The 17,287-nt window shown below is 44.4% G+C and overlaps 1 protein-coding gene across 7 annotated transcripts in view; it reads left to right on the top strand.

Annotated features, from left to right (window-relative positions):
• CLCN6 (chloride voltage-gated channel 6) overlaps positions 1–17,287 on the top strand; it is a 34,199-nt gene that overhangs the window by 481 nt on the left and 16,431 nt on the right. For 5 of the 7 annotated variants that reach the window (XM_055582294.1, XM_055582292.1, XM_055582298.1 and 2 more), the window contains exons 2-10: positions 785–844; positions 6,927–6,992; positions 7,563–7,628; positions 10,232–10,298; positions 12,263–12,369; positions 13,415–13,541; positions 14,737–14,804; positions 16,086–16,144; positions 17,001–17,133. In XM_055582294.1, the coding sequence (XP_055438269.1) occupies positions 785–844; positions 6,927–6,992; positions 7,563–7,628; positions 10,232–10,298; positions 12,263–12,369; positions 13,415–13,541; positions 14,737–14,804; positions 16,086–16,144; positions 17,001–17,133 (753 nt within the window). Of the gene's footprint in view, positions 1–19; positions 573–784; positions 845–6,926; positions 6,993–7,562; positions 7,629–10,231; positions 10,299–12,262; positions 12,370–13,414; positions 13,542–14,736; positions 14,805–16,085; positions 16,145–17,000; positions 17,134–17,287 lie in introns of those variants that run through there. The other 2 variants (XM_055582296.1, XM_055582295.1) reach the window with 2 other exon arrangements.

The following is a 17,287-nucleotide window of genomic DNA, read 5'->3' as shown; positions in this document are numbered from 1 at the left end:
GTAAGGAGCGGGTGGAGTCGGGCTGGGGAGGGGGCGGTTGCTAAGGGACTGCGAGAGGCGTTGCCGGGGGTGGGGCCGGTCGAGCTAGGCCCGCAGGTGGCCTCGGGTGGGGCCTGGGCTCCGCACGCCGGGCTCTCGAAGCATCTGCCCGGCTTCACGTGCCCAAGTCTGGGGTCTTTTCTCATAAGCCCTCCCTGGATTCTGAGGGAAGATCTAGGCCAGCTCCAGTCAATCTCATCCATATTAATTTTTTAGTTTCCACCTAAAAGGAGTTTTGAATGAAACGAGCATTTTCAGAATGAGACCCTTCACTAGACTTTGCATATCATGCCGCTGTTTTAGTTTTTCCAGCGCTCTGTCACTGTATCCTTCACCCTTTCTGGGTCACTGATAATCCAGCTTCCCTCTGCAAAGCACCCTGGGAAAACTTGAGTTGTATCCTCAGAGTTGACAAGTCTCTCCTGAAGTAAGACTCCACTTGTTGTCAGAAGGAACCTGAATTCTTTCTTTTAAGCTGGCAGTTGACATCTTTGAAGTGTCCTGAAGATGAGTGGTGATTTGAAGAATGTATGGTACGAGTGAAGAGCTCAGCTGATGACTGTATACCCTCACCACATCACCCCCATCCCAAAATGTGTTTGTTTGTTTGTTTTAGGTGTTCCCATTTGATGATAATGGCTACAGAGGATTTAGAAATTAGTAGCTGGTTTCAGTAAATACTTCTGCCTCTTTCTACTTTTAAAAACATTGAAAGGGTCTCCCTTCTCTGTATTTGTTTTTCTAGACCATCCTTGGAGAAACACAGGAGGAGGAGGATGAGATCCTTCCAAGGAAAGACTATGAGGTAAGATTCTTAGATGCTGTCTTGGGTAACAGAAGAAGTGAATGACCAGCTCACTTCAGACTGAAGCATTAGGATTCCAACCAGAGATGCTCTGTGACCTTCTCTCCCAGGGAGTGAGTAGGTAAGAGATAACTTCTTTGTCAGAAGGGGCTGTTTAAGAAGCCCTTTTCTCACCTTAGTCTCAAAGCAGGGTCTGAGTGTGTCTCCAGGCTTTCATCAATCTATTGCACCTTAACCTGGTTAGAGCATGTGTTTGCCATTAGACTGTTTGCTTTTGTAAATTGTAGAGACCCAGAGTCAAAGCCACTGACAGCATTTGCTTGTAAACAGGTGTGAGCCAGGAAGCCTTGCTTTTCTTCTAAGAGAACTAAGTTTTCAGATGATTGTTTCCTGCCCAAGCAGCTTCTCTTGGAATTGTCAGTTCTTGGTTATAGTTCCTGACTTCATGCACGGGATAGAGAGAGAGAGAGAGAGAGAGAGAGTGTGTGTGTGTGTGTGTGTTGTGTGGTGGGGAGCAGCAGGGCCAGTGCTGCTGCTGCTGCTAAGTCACTGCAGTCCTGTCCGACTCTGTGCGACCCCATAGAATCCCGTCCCTGGGATTCTCCAGGCAAGAACACTGGAGTGGGTTGGCATTTCCATCTCCAGTGCCTGAAAGTGAAAAGTGAAAATGAAGTCGCTCAGTCATGTCTGACTCTTAGCGACCCCATGGACTGCAGTCTTCCAGGCTCCTCTGTTCTTGGGATTTTCCGGGCAAGAGTGCTGGAGTGGGGTGCCATTGCCTTCTCCGAAGGCCAGTGCTGCTAGAGTTTACCTTTTATTATTTAGTAAGCTTATAGTGAGATTTCTACGACTTTTGAAATGGCAAAAACAAGCCATGGTTGTGATAGAGATTTTCATATGATTTGCAAAAAGAAGCTAGGGAAAAATCTACAATCCTGTTCATGAAAAGATGACTGTTCATTTTATTAAATGTCCTTTTCTGTGCCTTCTTTTAAATAACAAAGTGAAATTCTACTAAATACACTATTTTAACATGGTTTTCCCTCCCAGTTGATAACAAATTTTTGTTTATCAATAGATACTTTTCTGTAAATCATTTTTAAATGGGGAAATAGTATTTCATTATCTATGAAATAAGATAATGTTTTTTATCTGACTTTTCTGTTATGAATTGCATGGTGGTGACCATCCTTTCTTGTTTATCTTTAATTGCTTTCTTAGAACTAATTCCCAAAGTGAGATTAATAGTGTCTATACTTAATGACTTAAAAAAAAATAATACCATGTACTTAAAAAATTCAATATTCTAGAGCAATAACATACCCAGACTAATTTTCTTTCTAATATCTTATCTACTTTTGCTGTAGAATTGAGTGTATCTATTACGATTCATAGCTTCTCATGGAACTCTTTTTAAGTTCCATGAGAAGCTACAAATCATAAATGTAGACAAAATGGGCAGAATAGTACACTGAAAACCCCCTGTACTCATCAGACAGCATCGTTCAGTCATGCCTAACCGTGTTTCATGTGTGTACCCATCCACTTCCCCAGTCCCATATTATCTTGAAGGAAAGTCTATACATCATATTATTTCACCCATAAATAATTCAGTTCGAGTCTCTAGTGGAGAAGGATACTTTTTTTCCTATCATAAGCCAGTGCCATTTTCACACCTAAGAAATTCACAATAAGTCCTTGATGTCAAACAACCAGTGTTTGGGTTTTCCAGTTGTCTTATAAATGTCATAAGTACTTTTTCATAGTTTGTTTGAATTGGGTTCCAAGTAAGGTCCTAACGTTGTACTTGATAAATCTTTTAAGTCAAATATTTTGTTTGAGATGAAGTAGATTCCACCTTCATCTTTGTTTTGTTTTGTTTCATCTTTTTTTCCCCCCTTGCAATTGACTTAACAAAATAATTTTAAGAGTCTAAAATTTGCCAACTGTACTGCAGTGGCATAATGTGTTACTCTGATGTGAGTGCTTTTAATCAATCAAAAAGCACTATATCCAATGATGTATTGTCTCATATTTCTTCTTTAAAATAATTAATTTATTTTATTTATTTGGCTGCGCCAGGTCTTAGTTGCAGCAGGTGGGACCTTGAATATTCGTCAAGGCATGCAAACTCTTAGTTGCAACATGTGGATCTAGTTCCCTGAGCAGGGATGGAACCCGGGCCCCCTGCTTTGGGAGCATGGAGTCTTAGTCCCTGGACCATCAGGGAAGTCCCATAACTCTTAAATACGTGTTTGCTTGTACACAGTAGAAAGATTTGAAAGAATTAGTATGATAATCCATTTCGTGCTGTCACCTTGCCGTCCCTCCCTGAACCTGGTGATATCATTCTGATGGTTACAGTTGACACTGTCCCAGCCTTTATCCTCCTCCTGAGATCTCAACACTGCATGTCTGCTCCATTGATCTTCTGTTCCCTTCACTCTTTTTGCTAAATTGCACTCATGTCAGTAATGCATTTCCTCTCACCTGATATGCATATTTGTGTAAATTTTATGGGTTAATGTTCTTCCGTGTGAGTCATTAATATTTTTCAATTAACCATCTTCTTGAGAGCATCTGCTGTAAGAGCAAGTTAGTTAGGCATTGATTCAGAAAAGTCAGCTCAGATTTTATTTATGAGGGATCAACTAGAAAACCCTTCTGCTGCAGATCTTTCTAAAATGTGCTACTTCCTGCCTTAGTGGGCTTCCCTGGTAGCTCAGCTGGTAAAGAATCCGCCTGCAATGCGGGAAACCTGGGTTCAATCCCTGGGTTGGGAAGATCCCCTGGACAAGGGAATGGCTACCCACCCTGGTATTCTTGGCCTAGAGAATTCCACGGATAGAGGAGCCTGGCAGGCTACAGTCCATGGGCTCACAAAGAGTTGGACACAACCAAGTGACTAGCACACACAGTTCCTGCCTTAGTTAAAATTCGTTGTACGTACTTGACTTTTTCTTTAATAAGTTGGGGATCTTACAAGATGTTAGAATCCCCGTTTGACATCCATTCTCATTATAGATGGTTTGAATAATATCAACTCCCTGTTTGTGGGATGAGACCATTCCTAAGGAGTATTGTTTTTCTGCATGTCACAGAACCTATAGTGCCCTTTTGAGGTAGAGAAAGGCACCCCCTCAGAGCTGAGGACTTAGAATTTCTAACAGGCCTCCCCTCCCTGAGTCATTTCAACGCCAACACCCCTGCTAAAGGCTCATCGAAGGTGCTTTTTGTGGGGGCTGTAAGATGCCTTCCTGAGTGAATTTGGGCTACACCACAGTCCCCATTTGTGCCCTATGGCCGGGTGCCATGTTTGCTCATAACCATGGACATCAGCCCTGCAGCCTACCTATTCCTGAGTGAATTTGGGCTACACCACAGTCCCCATTTGTGCCCTATGGCCGGGTGCCATGTTTGCTCATAACCATGGACATCAGCCCTGCAGCCTACCTATACAAGTTTTATTTTTAAAGAATTTTAAAGAAGTTGTTCGTTTCCCAAACCAAAGAGTAACATATACAGCAGAAATAAAAGAAAATTATAGTCATGGCAAAGGAGAAGTAATTATCTGGTTTTAATAACAGATCATATAGTTCATGGGTACATGTTTACCAAGTGTCAAATTTTCAAAGCTTAAAAAAAAAGTTTGGTGTTCTTGTATTACAGTTCTTTCTAAATGCCCCTTTTAATAGCCTTATTGAGCTATAATTCACATTCTATACAGTTTACCCATTTAAATTGTACATGCAGTGGTTTTTAGTATATTCACAGAGTTGCACAACTATCATCAAATCAATTTCAGAATATTTTCATCACCCAGAGAGAAAACATGCACCTGTTAGCAGTCACCGCCCACTTTTCTTGCCCCTGACCATAGGCAAGCACTAATCTGCTTTCTGTGGCTATACCTTTGCCTGTTGTGGATGTCTGCAAACCTTCTCAATGTTTATGGAGCCTAAGCATTATTAGAACCATCAAGCAAATAATTGCTAGTGATTTTTATACATATTGGGCATGAAGGATATCATATTTTTCAACATGTTAATTTTTTCCCATTTGTTCCTAGAATGTGATGTCACTTAATTGATTAAAATGTGTGTGTGTGTGTACATACACACATATATATGTATATGTGTGTGGACATACAGTTAACCCTTGAACAACATGAGTTTAAAGTGCTCAGGTCCACTTATATGCAGGTTTGTTGGTTTTTTTTTTTTTCCAATAAATATTGTATTTTCATTTTACAGATCTTTAAGTGTGGGGAAGAATTTGTGTTCCATTAGAGATCACAGTGTGTGGAATCTAAAGAACTAGGGTTGAGTCCTGATTCTATCCACATTATTTCAGCTTCTTGTCCTTGGTTGAGCCATTTATCAAATTCTTCATTTTTGAGGAAGAAATAGCAAAATGTGGATTTTTACCTGTGTGGAAAGTTGCTTCCCCTAACCCCTTTGTTGTTCAAGGGTCTACTGTATGTGTGTGCGTGTGTGTGTATGTGTATGTATGTAAACTATATATGCGTATATAATCACTAAATACACATATGTTTAATCATTCACTTGATGGGTCTAGTTTCCCAGCAGAAATATTGTTTACTGGTTGTTTTTTTTTTTTCCCCTGATTGGTTTTTTTTGTTTTATTATCAGGCAGACAAGTTTGTTTTAATATAAAAAAATGTTCACCATATTTGCCAGGAGAATTTTAAGTAATATCCAGATGTGAGTGCCTACTGAAATACCACCTCAGAGTTAACCATTGTGAACGGTTTTCCCAAACGTTTTTTATTGTTTGCTGACATACAAATCTTTGTTTAATCAAAATAGGATGCTATTACACCTTTTAATCTACATCTGCCTTTATTTATTTATTTTGCATCTTGTCTTTTTAACTTAATCTTTGCACATTGGCTACATCTGTCCTTGAAGACCTGTCCAAATTCTTTTAAAGGCGTGTGCGTGCTAAGTCGCTCAGTCATGTCCCAACTCTGTGCAACCCTATGGACTGTAGCCTGCCAGACTCCTCTGTCCATGGGATTCTCCAGGCAAGACCACTGAAGTGGGTTGCCATGCCCTCCTGCAGGGGATCTTCCCAACCCGAGTCTCTTAGGTCCCCTGTATTGGCAGGCAGGTTCTTTACCACTAGTACCACCTGGGAAGCCCTGTGACTACATAGTCTTCCATATTGGGTGGATAAAAGTTGATTTGATCAGTCACCTGCTGCTACTCCAGGACCCTTTTAGAAAAGGAATTTGGACTTTGGGTAGTCACAGAAATGGAATGAACTATCACATGTCACACCTGCATTTGTTTAGCGGCTGACTCTGAACTCCTGTGTGGGAATGTGGCCACCAGGCCAGTGTCCCAAGTTTGTTCACTAGCTGGTGTGTAAGTAGCAACAGGTTATGGGGAGAGAGCACACAGCAGACTGTTTTCTTTTGGTGCCAGACTGCTGCTGCTTGTGCATGATGTAGAAATAAAATCACTTCCTTTGAATTGTTCCTCAGAAATGTCCCTGGCACACCTGCAGATTGTTTGCGGAACTGCTGTGTTCTGTGAAGTTTAAGGAACTGTTTTAGGAGCCAGGCTGGATCTGTGCCTCTTCCTAACATAAACTGGAAGTTGTTTTTTAAAACAGTCTCCACGTTTGTCTCGTGACTCACCTCTTTTTCACAGATCCTAACTGCAGAAGATACTTAAAATTAGACTTGCTAAATTAATTTGGTTCTGGTTAATGGAAGCATTTGTTCATTAATGGAGTAAGTTGGGTAACACCAGTGAGGGCATGAGGTCTTTAGTGTTTTGCAGAAACAGGGCACTTAAAAATATGTAGTTTAAAACTTCTTAAAGTGTAAAGTATTCACCTACAGGGGTGCTGCTGAAATGTCCATGTAAGTGATTTTGATTAAGAAGGACCTGAGGGCGTCCAAGAGTCTGTGTTTCTAACAAGCCCTTCCTGGGTGCTGCTCTGGCCATCAGTGCTTTGAGTGGTGGGAACTGGAAGGTTTATCCTTTCCAGGTTATGGTAATTCTTCCTATCTGCTTATAACTTTTTCTTTACTTACACATTCCTCTTTCAGAGTTTGGATTATGATCGCTGTATCAATGACCCTTATCTGGAAGTTTTGGAGACTATGGATAATAAGGTGAGTTCCTTATTGATCTTTTGGGACCAAGTAGGTTTTATGACAGCCTGAACCCCCCTCCCACCGCCCTCCCCATCCCACCCCTGAGCACTCCATCTCATGCATCGAACGTGGACTGGTAATCTGTTTCACATATGATAATATACATATTTCAATGCTATTCTCTCAAATCATCCCACCCTCGCCTTCTCCTGCAGAGTCCAAAAGACTTTTCTATACATCTGTGTCTCTTTTGGACAGCCTCTTTTTTGTTCTAAATACTTTAGTGATTTTCCTTAACCTTTGGACTCTTAACCCTTTTCATGGGATATTTATTAATACCATCTATTAACTAAATTAAATATATTAATTCCTTAGTCCTTCAACCTGCCAGCCAGCATGTCCACTGTCAGTGCACCTGGCCTGGCCCTTCGCGTTCTTCATTCTTGCATTGTAAAGCTTCCCTGCCACACCAGACATCATCTCTGTGCTTGCTGTCCATGTGGAATTTAGTCTGAAACTGATTGCCTAAGATGTAGTTCCCCCTTGCTGCCATCATAATCCTGAGTCATTCTTTTCCTTTGTGAACAGAAAGGTCGCAAGTATGAGGCAGTCAAGTGGATGATGGTGTTTGCCATTGGAGTCTGCACCGGTCTGGTGAGCAGGCGGGGAGATCGTGGGCCAAGGGGCAGCGGAGGGCAGAGGGCATGTGCCAGTCTGGCAGATAAGTCATTTGTCCTTCTAACAGAGAATGCCTTTTTTCTTTCTTTCTTTTTTAAGTATAATCCTGATACTTTTTTATACTTTTCAATTTATGAAATGAAAGTGAGCCATGCCACGCTGATGTCCTTTAAAGCACTCGAAGTCTTGCTCAAGACCTGTCCTTTGTTATGTGGTCCCATTAGGTAGATGGCAGAGTGGGGAAGAGTGCTTAGTGGATGCTGAGGTCACTGTGCAGGGAGAAAGCAACATGATGAGAACAAAAGTGTGGCTATTATGCTCTTTGCTCGAGCATAGCATGCCAGTAAACAGGACATCGCGGATCTCCGTGAACTCATTACACCGTCCCTCTCCCCTGAACACTGCTCATTTTACCTGGAAGGTAGAGCTGGCAGTTGTGGGTAGAGGAATATGCCTGAGTGCACAGGGTTCTGGGTCAGCACATTCACAGATGAATCCCAGGCAAGAAGAAACCATGAAATATTACCAAAGATTGTCATAGCAAAAGTCTGGAACCATAACTGCTGACTCATCGTGCTTCAACCTGGAGCAGAGAAGCTGGAAGAGTTAGCAGACAATCCAAATGATAAATGTCAAATCTGATTTTCTGTCAATACATTGTTAGAAAAGGGGATTGTCTTCATCCATACAGACTGCTATAGCAAAAGTACCATGGACTGAGGGGTTTAAACAACAGGCATTTACTTTTCATAGTTCTGGGGTCTGGAATGTCCAGGCCAACAGATCTGGTGTCTGGTGAGGGCTCAATTCATCATTCACACATGGCCGTCTTTTTGCTGTGTCTTCAGGTGGCAGGAGAGGCAAGGGAGCTCTCTGGGGTCTCTTTTATAAGGACACTAATCCTATTCATGACCTAATTACTACAGAGGCCCCCCCACCTCCTAAGTAGAGGAGGTTAGCATTTCAATATATGAATTTGGGAGTGGCAGGGGAGACCACAAACATTAGCCCATAACAGTATATATGTATTCTTAAGCAGTAGCCTGTTCATCACCTTTCTCTAGAATTAACCACAGGTTTCAAACTTAATTCTAGATAACATACCCATTAAGTGTAAATACGTATTTAAACATAACATAGCCACAGGAACTGACCACAGGTTTTAATTTCAGATTTTTACTGTAGTAAATTCAGAGATCAAGGAACATCTTACTATTTAAGATTAATAGCATTCAGGAGGCCTCTTTGATAATGTTCTGCCATGTGGGGGCACCATGGGCTGATTTAATTGTTTTACTTTGCTATATAGTTTCCTGGTTGCAGATTACCCTGTAATAAGCATAGTCACTAGCCATATAGGTGTTAGTATTTCTGCAACTGTCGTGTCAAACTCTAGCAACTTTACCGAACACCCTCCTGTTCTGCCTTAAGGCAGGTCTGAAAGCAGACCTGCCTTAATAATGTAGCAACCATCTCCTCTTGCTGCTGGCTCTCTTCTCCTTTGATCTGTCACTGTTTATTGTTTCAATATTTAAAAGCCCCCGAAGCACTGGTTTGTGGGAAGACCAGAGTTAAAGGCACAAAGCCTTTGATCCTGAATTCACATGGTCAGAAGTCTTCCCAGTTCTCTGTTAAGTCCTGAGCACGCCCCTCAGAGAGTGAGCTAGTGGAACAGGAGTGGTTTTCTCTTATTCACCAGGCTAACCATTGGCTATACAATGGTTATAAATCGAAGTCATGATTTATAAAATGGTAATAACAGAGTGCCAAAGAATCAATGCTTTTGAATTGTGGTGGTGGAGAAGACTCTTGAGAGTCCCTTGGAATGCAGGGAGATCAAACCAGTCAATCCTAAAAGAAATCAGTCCTGAGTATACTTTGGCCACCTGATGCAAAGAGCCAACTCATTGGAAAAAATCCTGATGCTGGGAAAGGTTGAGGGCAGAAGGAGAAGTGGGTGACAGAGGATGAGATGGTTGGATGGCATCATCAATGGACAAGAACTTGAGCAAACTCTGAGAGATAGTGGAGGACAGGAGCCTGGCATGCTGCAGTCAAGGTGGTTGCAAAGACTCGGACATAACTTAGTGAATGAACAATAACAGATGTGCAAGAGCCATATACTACTCCTGAGTAGGTACTGGCTTTCAAAGTAACATTCTGATACCCTAATCTTTTCTACACTTACCCAGCTAAGGATCACTGAAAGTGTATTTGGATTTCTTCTTTTGACCCTACCTTTGGGAAGAGCAGAGCAGGCCCTCACACGCCTCTGTACTGTTTCTAAGCACTCTCAGTCTTCCTTGGTCTGAGGTTCTTTTTTTATTCTTATCCCTATGTGTTGTAACTCTCCTTCTGACAACTTAGCTACACCCCTTCTTTTGTCCTCAGAAGGGCTGTGGGACCAGACTCAGGTGGGGCACTCCTTGACTAAGGAAAGGCCTGTTCGCACATGGCCTGTTGGTAGCATGGGTGCGTGTGACCAACGAAAAAAGCGGTGGGGGGTGGGGGGCTGTGTTTCCAGGGGAGTGCCTATGACAGTGTGGAAACTCAGGTGCCAGCTCTTGTCCTCTTCCCAGGTGGGTCTCTTCGTGGACTTCTTTGCTCGGCTCTTCACGCAGCTCAAGTTTGGTGTGGTGCAGGCGTGTATCCTTTACAAGGGTCACAGTGTTCCCCAACATGTGTGGTTGCTCACCCTGCTTTCCCATACAGAAATGAGTTTACAGACGTGATCTTTGAAGAGCTACTTATTGGCCACTTGAGATTAAAGTTTTGCATTATTATCAAAGGACACAGAGGAAGACTTGAATAGAAAGATGCTCATGGTCATGGTAGTAAGACACGAAGCCCAGATACCTGTTTTTTCTTATCAGTCTGTGAACTGATTGTGGTTCCAAGGAAAAATCTCACTAGAATTGTTAATGGAACTTGAAAATAATTCTCTTCCTAAATTTGTGTGGAATCATAAAGAGCCCAAAGTATCTGAGACAGCTTTGAACAGCAGATGGGACTAGCCGTCCTAGATGTCAAGATTTACATAATTTAAGATATAGTAATTAACCCAGTGTCATATTGGTACAAGAACACCCAATTAGACCAGTGGAAAGTAATAGAGAAGCAGAAACGGGCCCACACGCATACAGCAATGCAGTGAGTGACAGAGGTGATATTATAAATCAGTGAGAAAGGATGGGTTTGTTAATAAAAGATGCTGGGGGATTGGTTACCCATCTGGAAAAATACAAAATTAGATTCTTTCTTTGTACTATACATTAATTCCAGATGGATTAAAGATGTAAATAGGCAAAACAAAACTTGAAGAGACTGTGTAACGTCAAGACCAGGGAGTAATCTCTAAGAACTCCAGAAGGCATGAAGATCAATAAACTTGATGACATCAAAGTAAACATTCTGTTTATACACGCACCAAAAAAAAAACCTCAGACAATAAAACTCCATAAACAAACTGAAAAACAAGTTTACAGCTTAGGAGAAGTGACTCTCTGTGCATTTAAGAGACAGATAATTAGTATCCATAATAGAGGGAGAACGGCAACTCAATTAAGAAAAAAGCCGAAACAGCTCAGTAGAAAAACATACAAAGGATGGGAGCAGACAGTTCTCAGAAGAGGAAAATGACCTGTGGAAGAGCGCTTACCTCACCACCAGCAGGGAAGTGAGAGTTAAATACACAGGCCGCTGCGCGTCCCTGACTCCTGTGTTTGTGCTCTAGGCGTAGCCCTCAGACATGCACAGAGATGCTCACTGCATCTCTGGGATTGCAGAACTCTGCTGCCACAGCAGGTGGGAGAGTGGGCCAGTGGTGATTCAGATGGTGTAATTTCACATAGAAGTTAAAATGAACCAGCGCTTTTAGATCAACATGGCTAATTCTCAAAAAGTATTGAGGGAGAAAAAGCAAGGGTAGAAGGTGCATCAACCGCAACGCCACTGTTTTAATTTCGGAAACACTCAGAACAGTGTGGATGCACGTGGACGTGTTCCGGAGAGGATGTGCAAGGGTTCAGGTTAGGGGTTTCTTCCAGGAAAGAGGGAGGGAAACACAAGGGGTTTTGTTGCTGTTTTGAACGGTATCTAGTGTTTGAATTTTCAAAAAGCACCTGGAGCAGATGTGGCTTAACACTGAGATTTGTTAAGGCTCTGAGGGTACAGATGTTTGTACATCTTGTAATGTTTGAAGTATTTCATGATTTTAAAATGGTTCCTAGTGTAGGAGACAAGGGCTTCCCTGGTGACTCAACGCCTGCCCATGCAGGAGTCGCGGTTTCTACCCCTGGGTTGAGAACATCCCCTGGAGAAGGAAATGGCGACCCACTCCAGTATTCTTGTCTGGGAAATCCCTTGGACAGAGGAGCCCAGCAGGCTACAGTCCATGGGGTCGCGAAAGAGTCAGACATGACTTAATGACGGAAAACACCAATGAGAAGACATCTCAGACAGTTGTGTTTTTGTGAAGTTTATATGTGGAAAACAGGAAGATGTGCAGTAAGCAGCCCCCATGCTTCAGAGGAAGAAAAACTGCTTCATACCTAGTGGTGGCAGGACCGCCCCTACTGGCAGGCTCGTTTTCCTTAACCCCATGTCTGCAGCGGTGGAGGAATGCAGCCAGAAAGGCTGTCTCGCGCTGTCCCTCCTGGAACTCTTGGGTTTCAACTTGACGTTTGTCTTCTTCGCAAGCCTTCTTGTCCTAATTGAGGTGAGGTGTGATGGGGGTGAGGCAGTGGGGGTCTTCTTGCTCATGAGGTTGTTGGGGACTCCATTTTTCTCCATCTCCATTTCCGAAATGTCAAGACACTGATTTAGTGTTAAGAGTATAGATTCTTGAAGAAAAAGTGATCTCTCTTTCACTTAGAGAGGTTTTCTGAAAGTGGTTTCAGCCTCTGGGGAGATTAAAGGGGAACAATCTGGACTAGGAGGTTACCTCTCAACCTTGACAGCACATTAGAAGAAACACCTGGGGAATTGTGAAAACACCTTAGAATAACAAATGCTTTAAACCTTGCTGCTGCTGCTCCTGCTAAGTCACGTCAGTCGTGTCTGACTCTGTGCGACCCCATAGACGGCAGCCCACCAGGCTTTCCCGTCCCTGGGATTCTCCAAGCAAGAACACTGGAGTGGGTTGCCATTTCCTTCTCCAATGCATGAAAGTGAAAAGTGAAAGTGAAGTTGCTCAGTCATGTCCGACTCTAGCGACCCCATGGACTACAGCCTACCAGGCTCCTCCATCCATGGATTTTCCAGGCAAAAGTACTGGAGTGGGGTGCCATTGCCTGCTCCGGCTTTAAACCTTAAAGAACTTGAAAAGTGACCAATACCCAGCTTAGACAAATGAGGTAAGAGTCTCCGGAAATGAAGGGCGGCATTTGGCTACCTGATGCGAAGAGCTGACTCATTTGAAAAGACCCTGATGCTGGGAAAGATTGAGGGCAGGAGGAGAAGGGGACAACAGAGGATAAGATGGTTGGATGGCATCACCAACTCGATGGACATGGGTTTGAGTAGACTCCAGGAGTTGGTGATGGACAGGGAGGCCTGGTGTGCTGCAGTTCATGGGGTCGCAAAGAGTCGAACATGACTGAACGACTGAACTGAACTGACTGACTGTTGAAAAGCCTCCCTTCGCAGAAGGTGTTAAATCACCAGGAACTTGTTAGAAATGCATCAGGCCTACTGAGCGTGGTGCTGTCGAGGGTGAGCCCAGTGGGTTCTGAGTTTCTGAGTATGCTTGCTCTCCCCCTCAGCCAGTGGCAGCCGGTTCTGGGATCCCTGAGATCAAATGCTATCTGAATGGCGTGAAAGTGCCTGGAATCGTCCGTCTCCGGACCCTGCTCTGCAAAGTCTTCGGAGTGCTGTTCAGTGTGGCTGGAGGTCAGGAGGGTCTTTCTTTCTTACTTTTTTTCTTTTTTAAAAATATTTATTTATTTGGCTATTCCGGGTCTTATTTGTGGTGTGCAAGCATCCTCAGTCACGTCCAACTCTTTTTGACCTCGTGGACTGTAGCCTGCCAGGCTCCTCTGTTCCTGGGATTCTCCAAGCAGGGATATTGGAGTAGGTTGCCATTTCCTCCTCCAGGGGATCTTCCCAACACAGGAATCAAACCCGCATCTCCTACATTTCCTGTAGGAGGCACCATTTCTTTATTGCACCATCTCAGAAGCCCTGTTACCTGCAGCACACAGGGTATTTTTAGTTGTAGCATGTGGAATCTACTTCCTTGACCAGGGATCAAGCCCAGGTCCCCTGCATTGGGAGCTTGGAGTCTTAGCCACTGGACCACCAGGGAAGTCACAAAAGCATCTTCCTGACCTTTATCTTTCAAGCCTTCCAGGATTGAAGGCCACAAGAATCATTATGGGTGTACATTAAGCAGATGTGGCCTTGGAAGTTTCTACCCTCAAACAGATCTCTGCACTTTTTGTTGATGAGTTAGTTTTTAAATGTAAACGCTGTTAATAAGTTACCATTCAGAGCTGTCTGACCAGCGCACCATTGAGTTTCAAAGTAGAGCGACTATCTAGTTGATTTGTGGAGTTGGCTTTTAGCAAAGTCAGCAAGATTTTTGTGCCAGATGGTAAATATTTTAGGCTTTGTGGGCCAAGTGGCAAAAAGGAGCTATTATGTAGGTGCTTAAACTTACATAACCACTTCAAATGTATCCATTCAAGAATGTAAAAAACCATTCTGAGCTCTTGGGCTGTATAAAAATAGGCAGCAAGCCTGTCTTGGCCCTCAGGCTACGATTTGCTGACCCCGAATTTAGAATTTCAAGGTTGCTGCTGCTGCTGCTAAGTCGCTTCAGTCGTGTCCAACTCTGTGCGACCCCAGAGACAGCAGCCCACCAGGCTCCCCTGTCCCTGGGATTCTCCAGGCAAGAACACTGGAGTGGGTTGCCATTTCCTTCTCCAAGAATTTCAAGGTTACTTTCTCTTATTTGATAGGGATTTGACTCACTGTTAGCAAGTCGTTTGATCACCTCTGTTTTATAGTTGTCAAGAGAAAGGTCTATGTAACAAAGATTGTTCTGTGCTGATAGATTATCTTGCCTTTTTCCACCTGTTCCCAGGGCTGTTTGTGGGGAAGGAAGGCCCCATGATCCACAGTGGAGCAGTGGTGGGGGCTGGACTCCCACAGGTAAGGGTTGATGGGCTGTCGGGGGTGGATTGGCCTTCAGAGTGGGCCTCCTGGGCAGGGACGTGTCCGTAGTTAAAATTGGGAAAAAATCCATCAAGAGCACCCTAATGTGGCCTTGGGATCCATTATCAGTTTGGGTTGATGAGAAACATAAGGTCTATCTCCCAGGAGAGCAGGTAGCTGGTACCTGGAGGTTGTATTGGGGCCCTGCGGGGTCCTGGGAGCAGAAATGGAACAGAGAGAGAGTTCAAACGAAAGTCACCCGGTGCTCCCACAGCCATTGCCAAGCGCCTGCACACAGGGTGGCTTTCAGAGCGTCCCAAGAGAGGCTGGAAGCCTTGGCTATGATGGTTTCAGGCACAGGCCGATGCTGATACCATTGGATGCGGCAAGGGAATAACAGCTGCTGTTCATCAGGTGCCATCTGGGCCAGACTCTCTTGTCCCATCTCCTCTCTTTAAGCCACTTCAGGGACTTCCCTGGTGAGTCCAGTGGTTAGGACTCTGAGCTTCCACTGCCATGGGCCTGGGTCCCATCCCCAGTCAGGGAACTAAGATCCCACAAGCCATGTGGCCCAACCAGAAAAAAGCCCCCTCGGGTTTAGTTGTCCTCATCAGCATCATTCCTAGATGAGGAGCCGAGGCTCAGGGAGGCCAAGAGGCTCACTCAGGACTCCCAGACTCCCCTTCTCACAGGCTGGTCCACAGAGGAAAGTCTCAGGTCCTTGTGAACTGTCACTTGTAGACAGTTCATGTCTCACGTTCTAAGGGAAGGGAGTTGCTGTGGTGGCTGTGTTGTCCAGGAGAAGGAGAGAAGACCCTGTCGTCCAGAGCCCATCTTTTGATCTCTCTCGTTACTGCCTCATCTCATCTCCATGCACTGGCCTCTAGGAAGTAAGCCGAGAGGTAGAAGGAGGCCAGGCCAGGATGGGGCGGTAGTCTGAGATTTTGTCAGGCAGTCACTTGGCTCTTCCCTGGTGACTGCCCCGAGCAGAGCTCATGTCTTCTGTAGCAGCTTTCAGTTCCTCTCCACCCTTTACCCAGCTGTCTCCCCTTTTCCTTTCAGACTTGTTGAGTATGTACAAAACGCAGTTTCTGAAGAGCCTAGGAATCCGGGGGTAGGAAAGAAGTTCCTCCTCAAAGTCAGCTCTTTTAGCAGCTGCTGTCCTAGACTCTCCTCCTTGTGGCTCCTGCCCAGGAGCGGTCAGGCTGCAGGGACTCCCAGTGCTGTGGCTTCCTGCAGCTTCGGGCCCCTCCCTAACTCTGCTTTCTCATGTTCTAGTTTCAGAGCATCTCCTTACGAAAGATCCAGTTTAACTTTCCCTATTTTCGAAGTGACAGGTATGGAAAGGTTAGAAATTGGGGCGTTTTTTTTTTTTGTTTTTTTTTTTTAATAAGCTGTTCGTTTATTGCCACTGAGACCTTGTACCTGCTCTAACCGGGCTCATAGTCTCCCCGGCTTGGGTGGGCTGCATGCAGAACCCAACCATCAGGAAGTAGGTGGGCTTTGAATTATTTTTCTGAAAATTAGGAGCACAAGGGGCAAGCAGGCATCACAGCTTCTGTTTTGCCATAACCCAGGGCCTAGAAACATCTCTGGCAACAAAGAACATGGTCCAAGATAAAAAATACAACCAAGAAAGTCCATTGGCATATTATCAAGAATGGCGTTTATTTACTTGGTCCACCGCTTCGGGCTTGGAAGGTCTCTGCACCCTGTGCGATTTGCAGGTGTTACTGACCTGCATGCCTGGCGAGGCCCTTGCAGTCAGGGGCCCACACCTGAGTTGGAGTCCACCTTCTCACCTTCCTGCCGGGCACTGTCACCTGTCCTGCTTGCAGCCACACTTGGCCATTTTCTCTGGTATTGGGCTTTCTGGAAGGAAGGTCTAGGGAGCCGGTGGCTCAGTGGTGATACCAGAAATCTTTGACCTGCCTTCTGAGAGTTCATGCTTGGAGTTGACTAATGTCAGGGAGCCTCCTGCCTGGCGGAGTTCAAATAGGGGAGAGCATCTGGCTGGTTAGTGAACTGTGTTCAGTGCTGAGTCACTTTGGCAGAAATCGAAGCCCTTTGTGAGCCCTGACTGTTTTTGGGTCTCGAGATAATAGAATGTCGGTGCGTAAGGAAGTGAGAAAACTGCCCTTTGCAGCCTGAGGACTGTTTCTCAGATAAACCATCTCTCTCTCCACCCCTTAGAGACAAGCGGGACTTTGTATCAGCAGGGGCAGCCGCCGGAGTTGCTGCAGCTTTTGGGGCCCCCATTGGGGGCACCCTGTTCAGTCTGGAGGAGGGTTCGTCCTTCTGGAACCAAGGGCTCACATGGAGAGTGGTAAGGAGGGCCTTCCCCGAGCTTAACCACCTTACCCCCACCCCAGGTTTCATCTGGACAACTCTTACTCGATACATTTACCAGGAGTTTTTTTTCTCCTCTTTCACTGTTTACCACAGACATACTTTATGTACAGTCATAAATGTCTGAAAAT

The sequence above is a fragment of the Bubalus kerabau genome, chromosome 5 (genome assembly GCF_029407905.1).
Source record: "Bubalus kerabau isolate K-KA32 ecotype Philippines breed swamp buffalo chromosome 5, PCC_UOA_SB_1v2, whole genome shotgun sequence".
Classification (NCBI taxonomy): Eukaryota; Metazoa; Chordata; class Mammalia; order Artiodactyla; family Bovidae; genus Bubalus; species Bubalus kerabau.
Note: the sequence above shows the minus strand (reverse complement) of the source record. Positions and strands in the feature narration are given on the sequence as shown.